General features: G+C 36.6%; 1 protein-coding gene across 1 annotated transcript in view; it reads left to right on the plus strand.

Annotated features, from left to right (window-relative positions):
* Positions 1–25,980, plus strand: part of LOC125225300 (kinesin-like protein KIF21A) — a 112,328-nt gene that overhangs the window by 22,904 nt on the left and 63,444 nt on the right. Inside the window, 1 exon segment of the mRNA XM_048128943.1 lies at positions 20,259–20,487. Within this exon segment, the coding sequence (XP_047984900.1) occupies positions 20,259–20,487 (229 nt within the window).

Raw genomic sequence — 25,980 nt, forward strand, 5'->3', positions numbered from 1 at the left:
ACTGTTATCAAAACATTACTTTGTCTCATTTATGTGACCTTATTTCAAAGGGATGTTATGATAGCAGTACTACATTAGTAATTTTATTAGGAAATAGTCTTAATGTAGATAAGCTTAGCATAGATAAATTGATGTCCACACTAAATGTTATTGAAAAATCTGGTGTGGGGAAAATTATATTATGTGCACTACCTTATGCAGAAAATGTATCATATGACTATAATTGTAAGATAGCTTACTATAATTCTTTAATGTACCATGCCATAGCTGTTAATAAAAAGTACCATTTCTTTGACTTAAATAAATTCATTGAGCGCTTCATGCTAGCTCCACGGAAGGTATTTTTGCCAAAGAAATTATTTGTATATTTAGTGGAGTTATTGGCCTTCAATATTGAGCCAAATAGATGTAATAGTGTTATATATAAGTCTCAGTCAGCTGACAAAGCCAAGGACCCCATGCCTCATTTAAACTAGATTGTAAGACAGCGGAAAAACACCTGAATATGAACGTTGTTCACCAGAATATTCAGGGTTTTTCCAGCAAAGAATTAGAAGTAGGATTATTTTTAGATAGTAATAATGTTGAAGTTATGTGTATTACTGAACATTGGTTGAAACAAGAACAGTTGATATTTGATTATGTTAATTTTAAATTAGCTAGTTTTTTTGCCAGAAAATCTGCTGCTCATGGTGGCTCCCTTATTATTGTTAAAAATTGTATGAAGTGTAAAGAGCGCAAAGATGTTGTAAAATATTCCATAGAAAGAACTATAGAAATTTCATGTGTTGAATTAGACAGATATATTATTGTATGTGTTTATAGACCACCATCAGCTGACTTCAGCATATTTGAATCTACAATGGAAAATGTTCTGAATTTAGTATGCAAGGGCCAAAAACATGTTATTGTATGTGGAGATTTTAATGTTAACTTGCTCGAGTCATCTAGTAATACTGTTAAAATGTTCTGTTTGTTTAAATCATTTAATTTATTTAATTTATTTCTTGAACCTACCCGGGTAGGTGTGACTAGTGCAACATGCCTAGATAATATTTTTTGTAACTGTGAATGTATAGATAAGAAATTATTTAACTGTTTTCATTCCGATCACAGCGGCCAAAGGGCAGCTTTCTTAAACGTTATTCATGATACTCCACAAACAATAACATATAGACCCATTACTGGATCTCGCTTGGAATCATTCAAAAATGAAATTCTACATAGTTTGTCTATAATACCATTTTCGCATTATGACTGTAATCATTTGTATCAAGATGTTTTCAATGTAATTCTTAATCAATTTAATAACAATTTCAAAGTGAAATCTATTAGTGGGTCAAAAGTTAAAACAAAGTTTAGTGAATGGGCTACTGTAGGTATTCACAAAAGTAGAAAAAGACTTTATGAACTTTATGGTGAGAGAGAGCTGAACAAGAATTCAGAATTCCTGGACTATGTAAGAAACTACTCAAGAATCTTCAAGAAAGTGTGTTTAACTGCCAAGAAAAACTTTATTAGTTCTAAATTGAAAGTGTCGGACAACAAAGTGAAAACAACTTGGAGTATTATAAATAAAGAAGCTGGTAAATGTAAATCACGCGATTGTCAAGTCAACATTGTATCAGATAATCAACAAATAGTGTCGAACAGCGATGTTGCCTCGGCATTCGAAGATTATTTCTCAAATATAGCCGTTAACACCACAAAATGTTTACATTCTTCTGCGGCTCAAGCCCATTCATTACTTTGTGCTAATGTTAAGAAATGTAATAATTCATTTGAATTTAGTCAAGTAGACTCTGTAAATATTGTTAAAACATTCAAGTCACTCAATTTAAAGAAAACGGAAGACTTATGGGGAACATCAGTTAAAGTAATTAGTCATGTCATAGATATAATAGCACCTTACTTGGCCGTAATATATAATATTTCAATTTCACAAGGCACCTTTCCAGATCTTATGAAATGTAGCAAAGTCATACCGCTTTTTAAATCGGGTGATTCGAGTGATATAACCAATTTCCGTCCCATATCAATACTTCCTGTACTAAGTAAAGTCTTTGAGAAGCTAATGTTAAATGATCTACTGGGACACTTCAACAGACATAGATTACTTACAAGCAAACAGTTCGGTTTCACAAGGGGCCGTTCCACGACCGATGCTGCTTCGGTACTCATTAAACATATATATAATTTTTGGGAAAATTCTTGTGATGCAATTGGCATATTTTGTGATCTTTCAAAAGCCTTTGATTGTGTGGATCATGGAACGCTCATTTTGAAATTAGAACACTATGGTTTGTCTATAAATGCCCTAAACTTTATGTCTTCTTACCTTAGCAATAGAACACAAACAGTAGTTGTTAACAAAACTCGCTCTAGCGGGACTGTAGTCCAATTAGGAGTGCCACAAGGCTCAATTTTAGGTCCATTCCTGTTTTTGGTTTATATAAATGATTTGCCATGTATAGTGAAAAACTTTTGTGAAATAGTACTTTTTGCTGATGATACATCACTGCTTTTTAATGTTGACCGAAAATCTACGGATTACAATGTAATTAATAGCACGTTAGCTGATGTACTGCAGTGGTTTACTGTCAACAATTTACTTCTTAATTCTAAGAAAACCAAATGTATTCGATTTTCTCTGCCGAATGTTAAACCAATCGATACAAAAATACTTTTGAATGATGAATGCTTAGAGATGGTAGATACAACACTGTTTCTTGGTTTAACATTGGACAAAAATCTACAATGGAGTCCTCATATAAAGAAACTAGCAAGCAAATTAAGTTCAGCCGCATACGCCGTTAGGAGAATCAGGCAACTGACTAATGTTGAGACAGCTCGCCTAGTGTATCATAGTTATTTTCACAGTGTAATGTCATACGGTATTCTGGTTTGGGGCAAAGCAGCTGACATACAGACTATCTTTGTATTACAAAAGAGAGCCATTCGTTCTATTTACAACTTAGGAACACGTGAATCAGTAAGAGAACTCTTCAAAGAAATTAATATCTTAACTGTAGCTTCCCAATACATTTATGATAGTATAATTTATGTTGTTAAGAATTTAGACTGTTTCACTAAGAATTCTGATATCCATAATTATAACACTAGAAACAAAAATAAGCTTGCCATAAAGAAGTTTCGTGTCCGTAAAGTACAGAAGTCATTTGTTGGGCAATGCATTCATTTTTATAATAAGTTACCTGACACTGCTTTGAGATTACCCCTCCCAGCTCTTAAGAACTACTTAAAAAAATCATTGATGTTAAAGGCTTATTACAGAGTCGAGGACTATTTGACAGACAAACATGCATGGCCCGAACCAGAAACTACAAAAAACGAATAGCAATTAAAATAATTGTATTATGTATAGAGGACACAGTTCAGATAAGAAAGCACATCAAATATTTTATATTTTATGTTGTGTAGGTAAATTACATATTTAATGATATTGAGATTCATATTATCTTTTTCTTCTATGACAATTTGATATGTTTTCTCTGAAGAAGAACGACGTATTATTAAGCAATAATATAATTTATTGAAATTGATTTCCATAGAGTACCTAGTCTGTTCATATTCTTTGATGAATACTTTTGCATGTTAAATTGTATGTTGTTATTTAATGCATGTTAATTATAAGATGTAATGTTTTGAAAAGAAGTTGCCCGCCGAGTTTCTTGCCGGTCCCATAGTGGATACCCCCCTCCCAACTGAGGGGGGACTGAAATCTTCTCGAGGCTGAGGCGTAGGGTTAGAGCCGGCGTAGCTTTATTTGACGTTCATATGCGCATTGTAATATGCCTACTTGAAAAATAAATATTTCATTTTCATTTTCACTCGCCGTACCAAGCTAAGGGTTTTTGAATCCAATGTCAAGTCGGTTCTACTATACGGCTGTGAAACATGGCCCGTGACACAAGACATAAGCAGAAGACTACAGGTGTTTGTAAACAAGTGTTTGCGACGAATCGTTGGAGTCTTCTGGCCACGGACCATCTCTAATGCGAAATTGTGGGAATTAACTGGACAAAACCCTATAGCCAAAGAGATACTTCTGCGGAAATGGCGCTGGATAGGTCATGTCTTAAGAAGACCAAACAACCACCTGTCCAAGCAAGGGTTGACTTGGAGTATTCCCGGATCAAGGGGGAGAGGTCGCCCGCGGACGACCTGGAGGCGCACGGTGGAAAAGGAGGCTGGCTCAGTGGGCCTCGGCTGGGCGCGCCTGGAGGAGGCCGCGTCGGACCGGGAACAGTGGAAATCCTTCCTGAGAGCCCTATGCCCCTGATGAGGGACAACAGGATAAAATCATCATCATCATTGTTTTTCTTTATATTCTTGATATTGCCCGTGCGGTGACGGGTTAAGAATTTCACCACCCCCTTTCTTCCCGTGGGTGTCGTAGAAGTCGACAGTGGGATACAGGTTAAATTGTGGCGTAGGCGAGAGGCTGGCAACCTGTCACTGCAATGTCACAATTTTCGTTTTCTTTCAACCCCTTTTTGCCAAAAGTGGCACTGAAACTTGAGTAGTTCATGTGCTCTACCTACCCCTTTATGGGATACAGGCGTGATTGTATGTATGTATGTATGTATTCTTGATATATGTTGATTTTCTGTTGAACCTTTCGCATTTAGGGTTTTCCCAAACCTACCGACGTGGAATCAGCTAGCCGACAAAGACGCTATTATGCGTTTTTTTTTGCATATGTCGTTTTTTTTTTTGAAACCCTACGTCCGTTACGTATTCATACTAACGGGCGATTTTTGGTCGTCGAAAGCCGATTCCGCGTCGATATGTTTGGGGAGACCTTACACTGTTTTAGAAGAACACTGTAATTGATCAATCGGTCGCAAGTTCAAATCCTGGCATGTATTAAGAAATGATATTTCATATTTGTGTTTTTGCGCTAAGTATCTGTGGAGATGTACTATTACCGTCAAAACATCGTAAAGATTATATCATCAATAATAAGTTATGCAATGGAAATACTTTAACTGCGCTTATCTTTAATCAACCTCTATAAAAATTCAACATTTTTTTTTAATTTAAACCCCACATTTAACAAACATTAGGTACTAGTGTCCTCTAAATTCCTAAAACTAAAATAACTATCATATTACAAGAAGTCAATCTGACGATGCGTCTCATTGACAGTCTTACATAACAGAGACATCCGGTACACTCTACGTGACAGGACTTGTCAAAATGTAAACCTCTCACACATGGGTATCCTTCCATAATGTCAAGTATACAGTGTGCGTAGCCGAATGCACAAACGCTCACGATAATATCGGTTTCGTAGCTATCTATCTCTATCGCTCTTGCGTATTGGCGCGACAGAGCCAGACTGCATTTCTGTCGGTGTCTGGCGTCGACAAATGCCATTGGGCTACGCCGGCAGGGCGGTTCTGACTGTTCTGAGTGACCCGACAAAAACAAACAGTAGGTTCTGATTCTGATATCTAGTGACATACGACGTACGAATATTTTTTTCAATTTTATAAATTGATAGTCAGTCAACCAACTGGAACCCTAGGCCACCCTACAACCATGTCAAAATGACAAGCAGTGAGAGATTTCTTGCAATCCGATTTACGACGTCACTATGACATAGTTCTACAGTGACCTAGGGTTCCAATTGGTTGACTGTACCTAAGCCATAAAATCTGAGAGGAGATTTATGGTAATCAATCGAATTTTACACAGCGTTAGTTCCCATCGGTTAGTATTTTTTACGTGCCATTATTGATACGAAATTCGCGTGCATAATAAATTAAAATTTCTATGAAATTACTTTGCACTCTTGTGGATAAATTCAACTTTCGCATCCATTTTCGACGAATCAAGAGCGCCTTTACCAGTTGGTGTAGAGATTTTTTAATTTTTTTGCAAATTTTCGCAAACATTATAAATTACCATGACTCAGCGACATTTTTTTGGATAGTGTCAGTTATTGTGCCTCACCCTGTATACGTTCAACTATTATTCAACGCATCGCCTCTTTAACAATAAACTTGACATGTTTATTGTTTAGCCGCCTGCATTGCCAAGTCAATCAACAAACTAATTAACACTTTATGTTTTATTTAATAGAGTTCTTTGTCGGTAAAGGTGGGCGGTAAAAGTTAAACTTGGTTTGTGGGCAACATTGTATTTTGGATTGAATTAAATTTAGACTAGCTGAGTCCACGGCTTTGCTCGTAGGCATTAGATCAAATATAACCTAACCACAGAATTAAAATTTTGGAAAAAACCTCAACATAGTAGACCGATTTTCATGAAACATGACTAAGAACACTCCCGATTAATTCAGCTTACAAACAAAAAAAAACGAAATCTAAATCGGTTCATCCGTTCGGGAGCTACGATGTCACAGACAGACACACACCGACAGACAGACAGACACGTAAAATTTATAAGACCCCGTCGTTTTTGCGTCGGGGGTTAAAAATAAAATAAAATACCCCATGACGCTCACGTCTTTAAATTTCTTCAAGCAAGCAATTTTGTTAGATAATCGTCGTAAAAAAATCCTGAAAATATACAAACAAAAGTTACCAGCAACAAGAGAAATGCCCAATATGATCTTCATATTATGCTCTTTCTAATGAGGTCGCGGCCGTCGCGGGTTCGAACCCCGGCTCATACCTACCAATGAGTTTTTCGGAACTTACGTGCGAAATGTCATTTAATATTTGCCAGTCGCGAGTCGGTGAAGGAAAACATCGAGAGGAAACCGGACTATCATAAGGCCAATAACGTCTAGTTACCCTTCGGGTTGGAAGGACAGATGGCAGTCGCTTTCATAAAACTTTGCTTAAGCCAAATCTTGGGGTTAATTGTCAAAGCGGACCCCAGGCTCCCATGAGCCGTGGCAAATGCCGGGATAACGCAAGGATGATGATGATTATGCTCTTTCTAATGTTTCAAGATTTAAGTTATGCTAACAAACATCAAACGTAACGTATTAGACGTTTGGAATCCAAACAAACTTTTAATACAAACAAACATACATTATGGTTATGTTTGTTAAATAGACATCTGCTGAAGTGCGGACGCCACATTTCACATAACATGTCATGTAAGTCATGTTTTTTTTTATTCTCAATTTATTTCAAATTTTGAATTGACGTTCGGATAACAATCTGCACCCTCGGAGCATATAATACTAGAGAGCGGACACGCCTCCGGCGGAGTCGCATTTGTTAGCTCATTGAGCATACAGTTGTCGTTGTGTGCGTGACTGCGTGCGTGCTGCGTGATGACACGACTCGCTGTGTATTGCGCAAAAGGAGCGTCCATCTGGGTGAATCAACTTTTTCTTGCTTTTTGCAAGAATTGCCCATACTTATTATTAGCTCTATTTGTGTGAGTTTTAACCTGGCCATCGTGAATAAAGATTCTTATTTTTATTTTACATACCAGATTAGGAAATAATTAAAAAAAGCCATTTTTAATTCAATCAATATGTGACCCAGTGGAAGAGACGCTTTTTTCATACAAAAGTGAGGGGACAGCTATTATGTCCACTGGGTCACTGCTCGAAATAAAGTAATAAAATAGCAAATCCTATAAAACATGATGCATTGCATAGCGTGTATATCTGTTTTAATATAGTAAGTATAAACTAATTACACTAAATCCAAATGAAATTTTCTGACCACATGTAGTCGAAGTATGCGTAATTTTGCTGGCAAAGGAAAGTTGATTCACCCATCTACAAGTGTGTGGGTTCAAGAACTTGCGACAGGAGTATACAATACAAATCGTCCGGCATAGCCGATCTCGTTCCTTCCTATATCTGTGACTGCTTAAGAAGTTGTTGCTGCTATTTGCCTGGGCAGTGGGCACTGTACTGTGGGCTCATGACAGCTAGGGTCCGCTTTGATGAGAGTAAACCAGTAACCCAGCTACAGTGTAGACTACTTTAGTTTTTGACGTTCCACAGCGTAAGTTTTTTGGGGCGCTTTACACTTTCTCCATACAAAAGGGCCAGTTGCATATACCACAGCTAACAGACATATCACTGCCACGCAGCAGAAGTTTATAAACTTAAATATATGGAAATTCTTATATAAAAAAATTGCGACCGCTAAATTCAGTGACATACGGTTTGGTGCAATGCAACCGAGTCTAGTCAGTTGATTTCCGAATCTCACCTTAGAGTTACATTGGTCCACCTACAATGTGGCGTGGAAATGTATAGTGAATCGCATTAAATATTGTTTGAATTGGCACGAGAATGTGTCCTCGGCGTGCGATTGAATTGTCTATTCGATTGTGCAACTGCTGACAGCAAAGTTCTATCTAGCGATAAATAGATTTCTCTTTCTACCTTTTTGTTTTCATTATGAAAAGTTACGAGACTATATTTGTTGTATGCTAAGTATTTTTGTCATTATGTTTCGTCGTAGCCTCAAAACGACTGACCCGAGTTTAACCTTTTATGTAAACTCCTTTGTAACTCTCCACTGACTTTGATATAAGAAAATGCGGTGAAAACCTTTATGAACATCGTATTTTCATAGAGATATTGTTTGATCCTTCTTTAATTCTCTATTGGGCATTTATTTGTGTGATGAGCACAGATATTTGTTCCTGAGTCATGGATGTTTTCTATGTATATAAGTATTTATATATTAAATATATCGTTGTCTGAGTACCCACAACACAAGCCTTCTTGAGCTTACCTTAGGCCTCAGTCAATCTGTGTAAGAATGTCCTATAATATTTATTTATTTAATTCTGTAGGTAACGACGGTAACCTTTTTGCAAATTCACGGAAAAGTAAATTAATCCTAAGCTTTTAAAAAGCGATTCAATGTCGAAGGTCAAATTCTAACGAAAACGTCGATTTAACAACATAATCGAATGTATTAAGTCATTAAACGAATTGCCTTACCTCGTATCGCCAAATTGTCCTGTGGCACGGATTGGCACAAATTGGCACAATGGCGCGTGGCCATTGTCACTTTGTGCCATCGTTGTAACCGGATATTATGGGGAATTGGCTTGGCTTTTGTGGTTTAACTTGAATATTATGAGCTATTTTGGAAAAGAAACGTGTTTTTCTGGTTGAGTTATTTTTACCATTTTTAACCAATTTAGTTGATGATTGTATAAATACTAAACAAGAATAAAGAAAACTGTCTTCGTAGACCCCTAGATATCTACTAATTTACTTAATAGGTCGTGGGGACGGTAGGTTGGGACTCTACTTGCACAGCTTTCGAAGGAAGCCAGTGCTGTTAAGCTGGAGTATTTTGACAGACGTTAAGATACACTCTTTGAGTGATAGCAGTCAAATACACATGATAAGTCAATTTAGACATGTAATGTAATCATTACTTAAATTTACTTGTCTGAAATCTAGAATCAACCACCAACGCTCTACTTGACTGCATTCCTAGGTTTGGTAACACCCCACGCTCAATACAATGTTAGTAATGTTACCAATGTAGCCCAAATCGATCTAGTATAACGCAATATCGTGCAAAAACAGCTCCAATCATAACACTAGTAGCATTAACAGTTCCAAAATGTCGTATGTTCATACATGTCTTATATTGAGATATGTCTTTTTGTGTAAGAGGCTTATAGAGATTAGTGAAAATGAAGACTGCCAATGTTTTTAACATTGATAAAGAGCGTTATGACGGTGTACATCATCATCCTCCTTATACTAGCATTTCCTCATGGGAGCCTTGGGTCTGCTTTGACAACTAATCCCAAAATTTGGCGTTGGCTGAACTTCCTACACGGAGAAAAAAGTCTCGTCCATGATACCTGAATAGTGTAATCTGAACGAGAAAATCTAGTAAATTCTGGGACAATTGTTCACATAGTATAAATAACTAAACTAGTCTGTTTAAATGCGTTGAGCTTAGTGAACTAGTTATCTTGTAATTGCTACACATTAAAATAGCGTGTATTACTAGAATATTTAGTAATCATAACACGTGGACCGTACAAATAAATAATATTTTCTTGCAGAGCTTAATAAATGAAATGTGACCTTGACAATATATTCTTGTAAAGGTAATATATACATTACGTATCATAAAATAAAAATATTGTAAGGGTCACACAGTCAAATTGTGTGTATTACTAGATTATTCAGTATTTATAACAAATGGAGTGTCTAAATAAACAAAATAATGTAAACTCCACAAGAAATTCTTGTAAAGGTTATAAAACTTTAGTTAGGCCAATAATAGGTATCGTTAAGAATACAAGTCATCTGATATATATTACATTCTCTTCATTTATGTAAACTTCATTATAGTATTTTATGCAACTGGTGGTTAAAAGAGGTCAAAAAAGGTGAGTGGCGTGGGTAACAATTTGAGGCGAAGCCGAAAATTGTTAATAAAGACGCCACGAGCATTTTTTGACTCAGTTAAACACCGTTGCATACAATACTTTTTCTACGACCAAGCACTTATTTTGAAAGAAAATTATAAATTCAACAAATACCTACTTTCAGTCATCTTAGTTATCTAGGTGGACCGCCTACCATTTTGAATATGCAGTTCGAGTGCAAACATGAAAATAAAACTGTCTATGGTATGGTTCTTTAAAGCCTGGCCACTAAGACGAATCGAGCCGAGTTGAATCGAGTTCTATACATTTGAATGCGATTCGACGCGTCGCCAATGAACGCAGCAGAAAACGAAGGAGTCTCGACTCTGCGAATTGGTTTGTTAAGTTGGTAGCAATGTATTTACTGAACTGTAAAACAGCTATATCGTGCGACTGCTACTAAATGTTTTCAGGGTATAGACTAGATAGACTTGTCCTGACATCTTTTATGTAGGGTTTTAAAGTTCTATGCACGACCTTGTAACTCACGAATAACAGTACGGGAGTAGAAAAAATGGTTAATAGAACAAGAAAGTTAGTTACAGCAACTGCATTTATGGTACTCTCTAATAAATATACAATTGCGTTAACGTGTTATATTTTTATCGGTACCTATGAATTTGTCTGTGCACTGTATAGACAACTAACATTTCTTGTAAATGTAAAAAAAGGTTTGTTGTCTATACAAGGTGGTTCAGTAGGATTAAAGGCCGAGCCACGCCAGATACGTGTACGTAGACGTGTGCGTGGCGTGCGCGTTGTAAAGTACGAATCTTCAAAAGAGATGATACACCGTTAGACACACACGGGAAACACGTCACACAAGCGGTGTAATCTCTAATGAGGATTCGTCATTTACACCGCGTACGCTACGTGCACGTCTACGTACACGTATCTGGCGTGGCTCAGCCTTTAATCCTACTGTACCACCTTGTATAGACAACAAACCTTTTCTTACATTTACAAGAAATGTTAGTTGTCTATACAGTGCACAGACAAATTCATAGGTACCTACCGATAAAAATGCAGGTTGCTAGGACCAGTTCCAAGAGACAGAAGCCTAGAGTTGAAACTGGGATCCGGAAACCTGGGTCACCCAGCATATGGAATGGATGCTATGAGCGGTGAAAATTGGTGAATCTGAAAGTAAATAAAATAATTATATAATTTGTTAATAAATATATTTCAACGATCCTTAGTGCAAGACTTTATTCATATATTCGTCAGTGTTAATACAACCGTCCTTCATTTCGTCCAAAATTTATATTTTGCAGAATTTTTCCACTTTTGTTCCACAGTATGGCATGGGTCACAGGAAACTTGCAACCATTGTAAATCATCTGAAAAGACATTAAAATTTCTATGAATAAATTTTACAATAAGTAATATTCTACGTCCACTTCAGATATATATAAAGACTGTCCACGATAAAAAGTGGTCATATATAACATGGTAAATCTTTTGATACAATGAGAATTTATAAGCAGCATGTTTGTCAAATAATTTGTAGATATCAAACTACATTATAAAAATACAAACAAATTATAAACTTTAGGTGGCCTATGAATTTTAGCAGTATGTATCTCATGATAACAATATTTTTTTGTACAGTGTCTTCTTGCAGTCTTTAAGTACAACAGTTTTAATGACAAAAATATTTTTTTAATGTTTAATTATAATAGCCAAAATATACCCTATTACATACTGATTTTACGATAGTAATCATTTTTTTGATTGTAATCAGATTAAGAAAGTACTGAGATTTTCTAACTTTGCTGAATTCGACTTTTTGACACTTTTTGGCTCTCCATACAAAAACAACTGTCAGTGCTTGGAGTAGAAAGTCTTCCTGACTCCCAAAAGTCGAAATGAGTTTCAAAAAGTATTTTTTTGTCTGCTAAGATGTCATTCTAATGTGTGTAAAACAGCTTATAAAAATATAAGTATTTATAAAATTGTGCCAGGAAGCGTGTGAAGTTTGTTAAAAAACACTGTACAAGAAATGAAATGCTTGATGGTATACATTCGGCGAAACCTCAGACACACTAAAGCATTATAAGGAATAGCTTTAATTATTATATAGTTTTATGTATACAGATTTATCAAAATATAATATTGCTTCAAAATGTGCATTCAGGAAGAAAGATTTATCATGTTATGTATGACCACTTTTTATCGTGGATAGTCCTTATTAGTTCAGTATTTAGATTTTGCCCACGTAATGTCGTATGAATTTGTATGCAATGTAAAATGAATACAACATTAAATGCCTTTTTACTAAGTTCTAATTATCTACTAAGTTCTACATGTACGGTACATGACTCACCTGCTTTTGCCAACTCTGCCATCTCCCATCCTTGCAAGAGTTTTTGCACCTCTTCATCCATTTCCTAAAATGGAAACTACCAAACGAATGGATAATACGTAGTGAGTACGTTTAACGATAAATAATATAACCTATTGCGATCCACGTCCACGCGTAAATGGCCTCATGACACGTAAATGGCCGCCGACCACGCCGCGAGTGCTTTGACATTGCGTTTCGTTACACAAGCAAAACATTTATTTATGCGGACAATATTTTTGTTATAACAATTATTTTTCGGTGTATATTACGAGAATATCATTGTTATTTTTTTACAAGAGGCGCAAAGTAAAATCAACTATACTGCTATAGCATTCACTAAGATATACAATGGTACTTAAACATGGCGTTTCGTTACAAAAACGAAACACAATATTAATACTAACTAAATAATTTTTCAACAGAACTATTTGTTCACCAGTATACATTACGAGAATATTATTGTCATTATTTACAAGAGCTGCAAAGTAATACCAACTTATAAAACAGTCATATCAACTATACTGCGATGGCATTCGCTACGATACAAATAATAGAGTTGACAGCGATGCGTACATATTTATACAAACTTAATATTTTTAAATATAACTCTTCGTTGAGTTTACATTACAAGAATATTCTTTTTATTTCTTTACAAGAACTACAAAGTAATGGCAACGTATAAAAAAGTTACAGGAAGTATACTGTGATAGTAACCGCTAAGATTAAGATTGTAAAGATAATTTTTATTTTTTTGGCATTACAAGAAGCTTCTTGTTAATAGAATTATCGTAACCTTTATTCTATTAGTTGTAAATAAAACTAGAGTTCTCGTATATGCTTAGTTCTATTGAATTCAAGATATAGTAAACGTAACAATACAGTTGTTTTTATTACGAGATTGTAGTATCAGTTACGATAAATCTATTTCACTAAACGTTCTGGTAGTATTGTTAAAATATTTTTTTTCCGTGTACCTGACGGTCTACATTTCTAAGCTAAATGGGTGTTTGAACACGTGAAAGTAGAAGTATTTTCGGAATATTAACCGTGAATATTAACCGAATCTTGTTAATAGAATTATCGTAACCTTTATTCTATTAGTTGTAAATAAAACTAGAGTTCTCGTATATGCTTAGTTCTATTGAATTCAAGATATAGTAAACGTAACAATACAGTTGTTTTTATTACGAGATTGTAGTATCAGTTACGATAAATCTATTTCACTAAACGTTCTGGTAGTATTGTTAAAATATTTTTTTTCCGTGTACCTGACGGTCTACATTTCTAAGCTAAATGGGTGTTTGAACACGTGAAAGTAGAAGTATTTTCGGAATATTAACCGTGTGAAGCGATGCCGCATTGCCGATTACACTATTCCTAGAGTTTAATGCGGTATTAATCTATGACACTTCATGATGTATGAGCAGGATGAAGGATGAAAATCTTTATTTCAATTATCTCTGTTAACACTCAACGCAACTCAATAAGGTAATGTGGAACACAAGTGGGCGAACTCCCTCGCCGTGTGGGCTGCACAACCTTTAATCCACTATTACCTGACCTCCATCTACAGAGAACTACTACTAAAATACAAATCAACTTATCTGGATAGTAAACCTCAGCAGTGTGGGCTGTTCTGATTCACAACATCACAAACCAGCTAACTCTTGAACTTTCGTTGACGTACAAGGACTAGTAATGGAGGTATCAATTTATCCTGGTATGAAGAATGAATTAGGCAGGATAGAAATGCCCTTTCGCTTCAACCCTGACTTTTGTGCTGATTTGAATGTTATCTCAGCTGGTTTTCCTTGTAAGTTTAAAACGAGATTTTCATTGGTGATTCGCAATATTGCCAAAATTTCAACAGTTTGTTAAGGTCACTTTATTATTCTTTTGGCAATCCTTTATTATCTAGGTGTGTGCACTTTTCTCATTATATAAAAAAGGGTGGACGACATGCGAAAAAACTGCGGGGCACTTCTGGATGAGATCAGCCCAGGACCGGGATAAGTGGCGTGCACGAAGGGAGGTCTATGCTCAGCAGTGGGCGATTAATGGCTGAAATGATGATGATGATGATGATAAAAAAAACTATAAAGTCGAATTGTAATACCCGACGATTTGAATGAGTATCCAGAATTTTGTGCAAATCATACAAAATTACAAGACTTCGAAAGCCGTTGAAAATTGATATCAATTTGGAGAAATGCTCGAAATGTACCTTCTCTCGTCTTATAAACACTTTTTTATCTAAAAATCAAATAAATTAGATCGTAAATCTATTAGTTAACATTCTCTATCAACACTAAAAAACAAATGCATGTTCCATTTCTTCCATTGTTGCATCTTCATGGTTTCTCGTACATACATACGGCATCGTAAATATATACGCATTTTGTAACTCTATCTCAATGGGATAACGTGGAAATGTACACATATTTATGAACAATGGATATTTTTACACGGTGTTCTGATAATTATATAGTCTCTAACAAGTTTATCGCTTAATTAAGATAGCATAGTTGTCTGAGAAATGCAGATTAGCGAACAATTGTAGTGTACAGTAGGTACAATTTTCTTGGAAACGACACTTTCGTTGAGTAGGGGAGAGTCTGCTACAGTCTACTAATCACATCATGTCTAGATTTCCTATATTAAATAACTTCATGTGATTACATAAATAATTACTACGTCAGATTAAGACGTTTAATAATGTTGACACCAAAACTTTGCTATCTACAGATTATATTAGATCATATCTACAAAAAATGTGTGCTAAAGTCATACCAACATAACGGGAACGACCAAAAATTAGTGCAGGAGCAGGAACTATTTGTTTACTAAACAAACTGAAAGTACTAAACGAGCACCTGTCAAACTAAATAGTATTCATGGTCACAATTACCGCGCTATAGGCAGAAGAGGAAGTTCTATATACGGAACGTGGAAGCGTTGCTAATGTTATGACTGATCAGTTCTGTTTAAAACTAGAATGGCTTAAGAGGTTATTTATCCATACTAAAGTAGTTTTTATATGGGTAATGATATCATAGAAGAAAAATATACACAGAGCTGAACCCATGCACGCATTATAAACTCATTCGTGGCGTACTAGTATATTCTAGCAGTGGCGGATTTTTTCTAAAGCCCAATAGACACGAGCCTAAAAAGGCTTAGAAGAGCAGAGACGATATCAAGGCGGCAGTTTATACTATGACTGCTGAGAATGGCGCCATTGGACCTGGGGCAAACGGTGGCCAAAATTTTGATATTCACTTTTGAGCTTTAGAAGACTTTGTCATATCAGCCCTTTATCACCCACTGCTGAACATAACCCTCTTCCTTGGTACGCCACATGTCCATGACCTGAGATGATCTTATTCAGAAGTGGGTCACTTCATTTTCTGAATGTCGTCCACCCAACGAGACAACAGACTTCCATCCGAATTCTGAAAGCAGCCACCACTCCGTTAACATTTTAGTCCACCTCCCATCACTCTGTCAAGCAACTTACTAAACTAAAACCTCTTATTTAAATTACCTAATATCATTGTAGATCTTGAAAACCATTTTGATTTAAAATGGCATTAATGCATTTCTTCACTGATGTATGCAATTACGCCATTTAGTTCCTAAGCCGGCTGCGTGCAGGTAAGTGCATGTGTGGTCCGCTACTGAAGCATGCAAGACCCATCGCGTACATGAATGGGTAAAACGCATTTGATGCGTGGAACTATTTTTGGCTCTCTGTAGCTTTTACAAATCTACGATTTTAAAAGGTAGTCGTTTCGCTTGTTTCTTTTTCCAGGGTTATTTTGGAATTTTCAGTAATCAGAGCAGCGGCGTTTTTGTCTCTTGTGTTGCATGCGTCTTTCTTGTTAACGTGACAGATATGGTGATGAATGATAGATAGCTGTCCATCTTATTTCCACAGGCCTGTAGTAGGCGCAGACTTCAAATGTGTCCTACTCGTGTCATATCCTTATTAAAACCTTAAATTCTTTTACAGTTGTTGGCCATAATATCATACACCACGAGACACGTAAGAATATCTAAAATTTCTCATTTGCATCATCCTCTTGCTTTATTTATTGCGCAAAATATTCTTGCCGGTGATTAAATAATTAATACAGAAAGATTAACCCTTATGACCACAGGTCGGAAAATCACATCTATTTCTACATCTTCTAATTTTTATTTCTCCTCTATATTGTGTTTTCATTAATAGTATGTGAATCGTATAATTTATTATTCATGTTATATGAAACACGCTATAACCTCGATAAATTAATCATTATGCAGTTCCATGTTAAACACTATTTTTGTTTTCCAAAGATTAGAACAATAGAATAGAGCTCCTGTTAAGGAAGAATTCTTGGGTGTCTTAAAAAGTCCCAAGTTTTCTGATACTTTCATATAGCTTACTAAACTAACAACCATGATTCCCTGGTGTATGACGCAACTATACGTATACATATACGGATTAGACAAAGACCATGAGATTTCGTACGAAAAGTTATCTAATAGCATTAAGACCAATTTCAATAGGAGAGCACATAGTGGACTCCCGAAGATGAATATTCTCATGATTCGACCCATCCTTTTTGCAATTACCCCCCTTATCCTATTATATTGGAGGTCGTATCGGATGATGAGGCTCAGATCATGAAGTCCTTTGGTACCAGGTAGCCTGCTCCATTCTTCATTCTCTATCAGCTGTCGTCCTGTCGGTCTCTTCCTCTTTGAATATCCGAAGATGAATATTCTAAAGGCTCAATTCTATTAACCCGAAGTCGAAATCGAAACACTAGTTTGCCGTAGCAAGTAGTCGCTGCCAAGTGCCAGCCCTCACAATAACAGATATGTCTCATTGTTCTACACTCGCACTGGCTATTACCACAACAACACTCCATAAAGTCACCTGTCGGTACATTTTACATACACTTACTACCTTTTGATTTTAAAACTGCGACAAATGAAAATGCTGTATGTATGTGGATAGTGAAGACGCTTACGTTTTTTCCATTTGAATGTGAAACTGCAACATGTAGGATGTCGTTTGAAGTAAAAAAGGTGTTTAGCTAATGACATCCAAAACAATACTTTTAACTAAACATCAAGCCTTCGACCTTATGTACTTTTAACAAAGTTTACTAATTTCAATCACTGAAAAGTGGAAAGCGGTTGTTGACATGAAGACATAAATCGTTGTTAAAGTATTGTTTTGTTTTCGTGGAAACGGTGTAGCGGTTGTAAAGTTGTATTTTAATGCGGACCAAACAACTGGCAATAAGTATACAAATGATGGCAATATATGTACCTACTCGTATTGTGAAATCACGGCTATGTAACTTAATATTCTTAATAACCACTAAGATCATTTCATCTGCTGATGAAGTGAAAACAAATGCAGCGATAGACACTCACGTTGGACAATATATTCATAGCAACTTACTGATATAAGAAAGACACCACAACACATACGCACAGTCACCGGAATGTAGAGATTAGAATAAGACAAGAAATATCCTTTTATCAAACCTTTCACATCTCTTATTCCCAAAACATTTATTTCATATCCAAAACATACAAAACATCATCCACAGCGCAGGCTTCGTCAAACGCGTTGGTACAAAAAAGCATCCACGACAAACTTCGTCCAAACTACATCAGTCATAATCAACCACAGGCTTCGTCAATAGTGTACATGATAAAATCCGCAACAAGCTTTGTCCAAAACCTTCTTTCTTCTGCATCTCTTAACATGTTCTTAAAATAGAAATGTTGTCCACTTTGACAAAAATACATTGAAAATTCTTAATGGAAGAAAATCTATTGAAATATATAAAAAACACAAACAGCAGAAATCAACCAAGTCATGAGACTGCAGGATGTAGTTTGAGAAGCGTCATTTTAATAGCCCGTGCGTCGAAGTGTCACGGCCTGTTGCCGGGACGCATAATTGGTCCTTCCTGCAGCCATAATTCAATCGTGGACGCTTTACACTGATGCTTAGTTCCTGCGGGGGAATCCGTGCTCAGGAATATCAGGAATATCAGGATGCACATACGATTCTAAATGCACAAACGCTTACGATAATATCGCTAACTCTCCGTGTCACAGCGATGGCGGAACGACCGTAGAAGGAGTCAGCAGCTTGCAATTCGTATACATTTCAGCATTTCTTATACTGTTCATGTAGAAAATTATAACCAAACATAATAGTATTTTTAAGAGAATCACTGACGTGCTGCCACTCATAAAAATTAACACTGCGGTCATGATATAGCTGATTAGATAGCAGAAGGTCCATAGGTTACGGTGACCGCTTTCCATCAGGCGGGCCGTACGCTTGTTTGCCACCGACGTAGTATAAAAAAATAAAAAAGAACTACAAGACACATTTGACAATGACAATTACTAAACAGACCACTTACTCTGAAAGCTACCGCAACTGGTTTAAAGAAGGATCTGCCTCTTTGTTTCTCTTAATTAGATGCACAAAGGGAAGGGTGGTCTTTCGTTCATTTAAATGTCAAATTTTGTGCTCAGACGGCTATACGGATAACGTTTTAACATTTATATTTTTTAAGAAAATATGACATCAATCTAAGATATAAAACTGATGAATTGTCTTTAAAGAATTGCAGATTGCAGATGTTTTTTTAGCAGAGTCAACAACGTACAATGTCATTCTTAATCTGAACTAAATGCAGTCAAATCAACTCCAAACTTTCTTTGTGTAACTTCAAGTATAATACCAAGCGAAGAACACTAACAAACAACTTTAGCTAAACCAGCATAAGTTTTCCTAGTTCTTAAGTTTCCCTAGGTTCTACTTAAATCGGTCCAACGTAATGCCTCGGAAAATGGAAATCACAGGGCTGACGTCGCGTGCGGTGTTGCACACTAGCCATTACCTCGGCTAACAATGGAAACTGTGTCAGATTCGAAGAGACTTTCGTTGCGTGCCTTTACATACCTAGGTTTATAAATAGAGTAAACCTAGCTTGAAACCGGCACTTTTGAAATTGTTGAGAAAAAAAATCAGTAAATAATAAGTTAATCGACTATGCACAACATCATTATTTATTTATTTATTTGTTATTATTGTAACAATGTTTGACAGTGTATGATCAGTACCAATAAACGTCTATCTATCTATCTATCTATACCTGCCTGGCATTTGTATTGTGTGTGATTTTGAGATGGTGACTGGTCAAATAATGTTCTTATTCGTATGTTTCAAGTAAACATTACGCCATTCACACCTACTGTTAAGAAAGTGTATTCGTATTCTCCTTCACATCTTGTCTTCAGTGATTTCTTAGATCTTTACCGGTTCTACTGGCTTTCATAGACATTATTGACGGTCACTATGACAACGTCCATCACAAAAAATTCAAGTTATAGACTTTTATAAATGTACGATTGTAAATTCCAGAATGTCCAACATCTAAAAAAAAAAAGTAAATTAGAGAATGAATACTCTCCGTAAATCACCAACTAACTCGTCCTCTCCTTTCAGGATACGGCCGCAAACGCCAGCAGAAGTGGTCGAAGGCTGCGCAATATGCGCCCGCGCAGGCGGCGCGGCCGGCGACGGCGGCGTAGCTCTCGGGGCCGAACGGGCGTTCACCTTCGACTTCGCATTTGAACCTAATGTCGACCAGCAAGCGGTGTACGAGACATGTGTCAGGAAGCTGGTGGAAGCGGCTCTCGATGGCTACAATGCCACTGTTCTGGCTTATGGACAGGTTAGTACCCAAAAGTAGACTAGAAGAGGTTTCCTCCGTCAGCAGAAGTAGTCTAAAGCAGTATAGCGCTCAGCGGAGAATGGACCTTCAGTTTCGACTTCGTGTTGAGCCTAATGTCGACCAGCAAGCAGTCTGTGAGACATGTGTACGAAAGCTGGTGGAGGCGGCTCTCGATGGCTACAACGCCACTGTTCTAGCTTATGGACAGGTTATTAACTACTAAGAGTAAATTAGAAGAGGCTACCTTCTTCAGTAGAGGTAATAGAATACGGTGTAGCGTTCAGCGCGGAATGGGTCTTCACATTCGACTTCGCTTTTGAAGCTTATGTCGACATTGTCGACCAACAAACGGTCTACGAGACATACCTATCAGGAGGTTGGTAGAAGCGACCTCGATGGCTGCATACTTGCATACATCTGGCTCCTGGCTTATAGACAGATTACTTAGACATAGGAATGTTAGTAGGAAAATATTATTAACTGCAGAGGATGTTTTGTCTCGATGGAATTGATCAAAAGAGTAATCAGAGTAATCTAGTCTTACTTAAGGTTGCAAAGCAGAAAGAAAAAGTTTTTGCAACTACACGCGCACTTTTTATAGACAAATCTATATGATTAGTGTCTTTGTCGCTTAAAACAAAAACACAAATGTTAGCAAAATTTGAAGCATTTTTCACATCGTTTGTTTTAAATGTTCGGAAACACGCAATAGTTGTGTTTAATTTAGTTACTCATTTAAGTCATTTAGTTAGTATCTTTATTTAACCACTAATTAACTGTCATTTTGGTACTTACTGTGTCAGTGCACTCAACATTGCGGCATCTGTCAAAACGGCTTAATCGGACGAGCGTGTAAACACAATGAAGAATTTTATTATAAGTAACAACGTTTCCGTGATGAATTGCGGCAAAAACGCTAATTGTGAAGTAATACCGTACTATAACAGAATCCACAGTATGCGGCCGGTGGACGGGAAATTTTTATCAATCAATTAATTCATTCCGTTGGCTTTTAGAGACGTTTGGTGGTAAATGCATGGCATTTGCAATGATAGTACCCTCACTTTATTGTGTTCAAATTGAGAAAATACGGACACTAAATTAGTTCTGTCCTTGCGCCAGACGTGGCAGATTTATATTTTTCGTTTCACCGTTACTCCCGCAAATTACATCTTTGTAAACATTCGCGCCTTCTACTAGTGTTAGTTTATATTGTTACCGAATGAAAAACTGCAAACCATCAAAAGTTTTTGGTATTTAAATAAACGAACTAGTCAGACAGGAATCTAGAAAGGAGTCAAGTCACTAATGGCCAATTTAGTCAATATGGGAGCGGCGACTGATGGTCTAGCAAACTAGCAGGTGCTAGAATTACCTCGAGGCATTACCCCGTTGATGTGTTCTCGCTTATCGAATATCCTGTTATTACCCAGGCCTGGTATACACGTAACTTGCGTATGTTATTTGTACTTATAAATAAATTGTCGAACGTCAGCTGCCACGGCGTTTATGGGTTTAGGTGCAGCCGGATCCCATTTATATTTTTTACGTAGGTACCTAATAATTTGAACTATGAGATTACTTCCGAAGCTTCAAGTACGACATTATTCCCTTGGTCTGTTAACATGATTCTACCGATTCTCCGGCATTTCATCTTAAAGAAGGTTCGAAGCTTAATAATGTCATTACTGCTGTTTTTATTTTATTTGATTCCTACGCACGCCCAGGGGAGAAGCTTGTTCACAACTTTCACAAGCTGTTTTGGCACACTTTTGAGAAAATTTATCATAGAAATTTATTGCTGACCCACATTTAGCTATTAATTGATTCGTGTCCAACGTTCATACATATTATGTTTCAGTTTCACATATTATAATCTCTTTAAGCACGCATTATCCAGTATATTTATATTTACACAGTCTTAAACCTAAATTTATCTTTAGTCTTGTAGGAATGGTAAACAAAGCGAACTTTTAGCAAACATTTTCTCAAGTCGCATGCACAGTTCTAACCAACACCAATCCTCAACTTCAAAAAGACGTAACTCCTCAGTTCTTTCAACGATCGTCTGCCTTTGTGTACTCTAGAAAAGGTTCTTGACCCGTTGCATAATGAAGCCAACTGCAAGTACTGTTCAGGGACGGTATTCCGTGCACCCTCGTCTATCGCTACACCAGTTTTAGTGTCGGTTGCATCAAACCGTCTGTTACCGAATTTAGCGTTTGCAAACTTTTTTGGTAATTTCCATAGACTTCTGTTGCGTGACGTTAACATTGATGCAACTGGCCCTTAGTATGGTTAGAATTGTAAAATGTTTGCGGAAACAGAGTTCATACTTATACTGGTTCTTGTATGGTTTTGAGAATAGCAGGTGCAATTTTAACATTCGGGTCAAACTTCCGTTGACAATTTGGACTTCTAAAACATTGCGAAAACACTAGTTTCTTGTGTTGATTGCATTGATAAATGTTTGATTAAAAGAACAATAGCGATTTGAGGTGAAGCAGCTATAAATTATGGTGTGAAGTTTGTTCTATTTATGGAGCAATTTCTGACATTAATGGTTGTTGAGTTGAGTGAAACTGGGTTCGAATTATATGTATACGTACTTAGTTAGCTGCAGATAATTTAAAGTTTTTTACAGCTACGCTACTTTGAAAGAAATATTATTAATAAGACTCAAACTGGAAACAAAAAATCGGCCCACTTATGACATTTTAAAACTAAAACAGCAAATGTGTCAAAAGACACACCATTTGACAAGGTCACTGGCCAGTTAACAAAATTAAAAGAAGCCGAAACCATTTACTGTACAATGTACAGTTAGCTGCAAAATGCATTCATTGATAAATTCGCCATGCACTTTTGCAGCTCACTGTACATAATACCCTACCCATTCATAAATCTTATTAAATCTACATATCTTATTAAACTACTCAATTATGTGTATATCGCTGATACACTCACTTACGCTTCCGAAATGTCTGAGGGCCTACCGCGAACGATAAGTGAAAATTACAGACTTCCTTCTCTTTTACTCTAAATAAGGCTTAATTAGAGAGACAGAGAAAGATGCCCATAATTTCCGAACTTATTCTTTATTTATTAAGCCTTCTGCTTAATCTTAGAAAGGAAAACAGTATTAACATTCTATGAGTCACACGGACATTTGAGACTAATTTACTTTTCCCCTCACTAGCTCGGAAACACGTGTTTTGTCCTTTAATACCAGCGGGTAAAAACGCATTTTATCCACTAGTGGGTAAAGTAATTTGACCTTGAATAAAGTCAAATTAACTTCTTTAAAATTGGTAAAAGTAGGTGAATCTAGTAATAAAGATGATTTACCACCTGTGGAACTACTGGAAGCAGTGATAAACGCATTTTTTGCGTTGTAGTTTCCTCGCTATAGTGAGGGGAAAAGTTTTGTGTTACACTCGGGTGCAAATGTATTTTACTTCTCGTGTGTTAAAGAACTCGCAAGTTCAGGATTCTATTCTCGAACCACTCGCTTCGCTCGTGGTTCAACTATAGAATCCTTTCACTTGCTCGTTTTTCAATTCCACACTCGGCGTTAAAATACAACTTTGCCCCCTTGTATAACAAATAACTATTGCCGCTTGTCAGAAGTAGATCCGAGACCGCCTGGCTACTCTGCGATCTGACCCACATGTTACTGGTTTTTAAAGGTCGTGCTTGTGATACTTTAATTTTTAAAACTTTGTCTTGTAAGTATATTGATAAACGTAAACGTACTCGTAAAGATGTTATTTCATTTATAACGAATGAATCAAATAGTACTGGTAATGGCAAAAATCTTTCGTATTCCGCCATTTACATTTAAATTTTCGGAAAAACTGAATAGAGAATAATATTCTATCTAAAGATCATGCTCACAAAAGCTTACAACTTATAGAGGAGAACATTCAAACATACGAAATTATTTTTTCCCAAACTAAAATGGAGACATTTGATAACGCCAAGTCAAACCTAAAGCAGCAAATAAAACTAAGCCTTTCTAGGACGGTTTCCAAATAAGGCATTATCTCAAAGGCAACAGATGAAGTAGATGAACTAATTACCGGTTATAATTAAAGGTTATCGCACACATACCCATTTTCATTATTCATAATAATTAACACAGCATAAACATAACACAGATAAAATAAATAAAATAAATATATAAATAATAATATAAATAAATAAATATTATAGGACATTCTTACACAGTTTGACTGAGGCCCACGATAAACTCAGAAGGCTTGTGTTGTGGGTACTCAGACAACGATATTATATAATATATAAATACTTATATACATAGAAACAGGGTGTCCACTTTCTGGAAAGTCAGGGAAAGTCAGGGAAAAGTCAGGGAAGCTCATAGTGGTCATGGAAAGTCAGGGAAAGTCAGGGAAATGATTTGGAGGTCAGGGAAAAATTTGGCACCAAGAAAAAAAAAACAAAAAGTATTGAAAAAATTATATGATAGCGCCTGGCCTCCATCCCAGTGATTACTAAGGAGGGATATCTTCATGTTGTAGCTGACCTTAATTTATTTACATATATTTGTACAACATTTATAATGGGCGACGTGAAAACGGCTAAGTTATGTCGCTGTCTCAATTCTAAGTATCTATCCGACGTTCCAAAGCAGAGTTCCTCATAAAGCCAATGGCGCAGAACACAGACTCATAGAGGCGCAATTTTGTATGAGTCAAAGGAGCATAGGAGGATAATAAGCCTGACGATAAGAATCACTTTGAAACCTAAAGGCATGTCGTGGCAAAACACCTAAATGGGCATCCCGACTCTGACAACAGACAAAAAATTTCGCGCTCGCTTCGCTCGCGTTTTACATAGGTCTACACGTTTTACATAGGTCATATTTCAGTTCTTGGTCAATACTTACGTCCGGCGTCCATAGGTTACGGTGACCGCTTTCCATCAGGCGGGCCGTATACCTGTTTGCCACCGACGTGGTATGAAAAAAAATACTTCGCGCTGACTACGCCCGAAATCTCGTTTTCATTTTAAGCCTGTTTTCCTGCTCGCTAAAATAAATGCTACCATGACAGTCAACAACTTTTTGTCAATTTAGAAAACATCCATGACTCAGGAACAAATATCTGTGCTCATCACACAAATAAATGCCCTTACCGGGATTCGAACCCGGGACCGCGGCGTAGCAGGCAGGGTCACTACCGACTGCGCCAGACCGGTCGTCAAAACAGATAAACTAAAGCACTGTAAAAATACATAAATTATCCCTATATATCATCGTTGCCTAGCAACGACTGTCAAAGATGATAAAATGCTTGCATTACGTGAACTCTAATGTCAAGTATTTCAGGTCAAAAAGTTGTAATAACACGATTCCCTTGCTCGTAATTAATTTCTCATATACTTCAGACTAGGCACGTCCATTGACCAAGTCATACGTTTTTGGCTTATTTTAGCCCTCCCACCTGTACATTATGATGTGATTAATGGACG

The sequence above is a fragment of the Leguminivora glycinivorella genome, chromosome 4, assembly GCF_023078275.1.
Source record: "Leguminivora glycinivorella isolate SPB_JAAS2020 chromosome 4, LegGlyc_1.1, whole genome shotgun sequence".
NCBI lineage: Eukaryota > Metazoa > Arthropoda > Insecta > Lepidoptera > Tortricidae > Leguminivora > Leguminivora glycinivorella.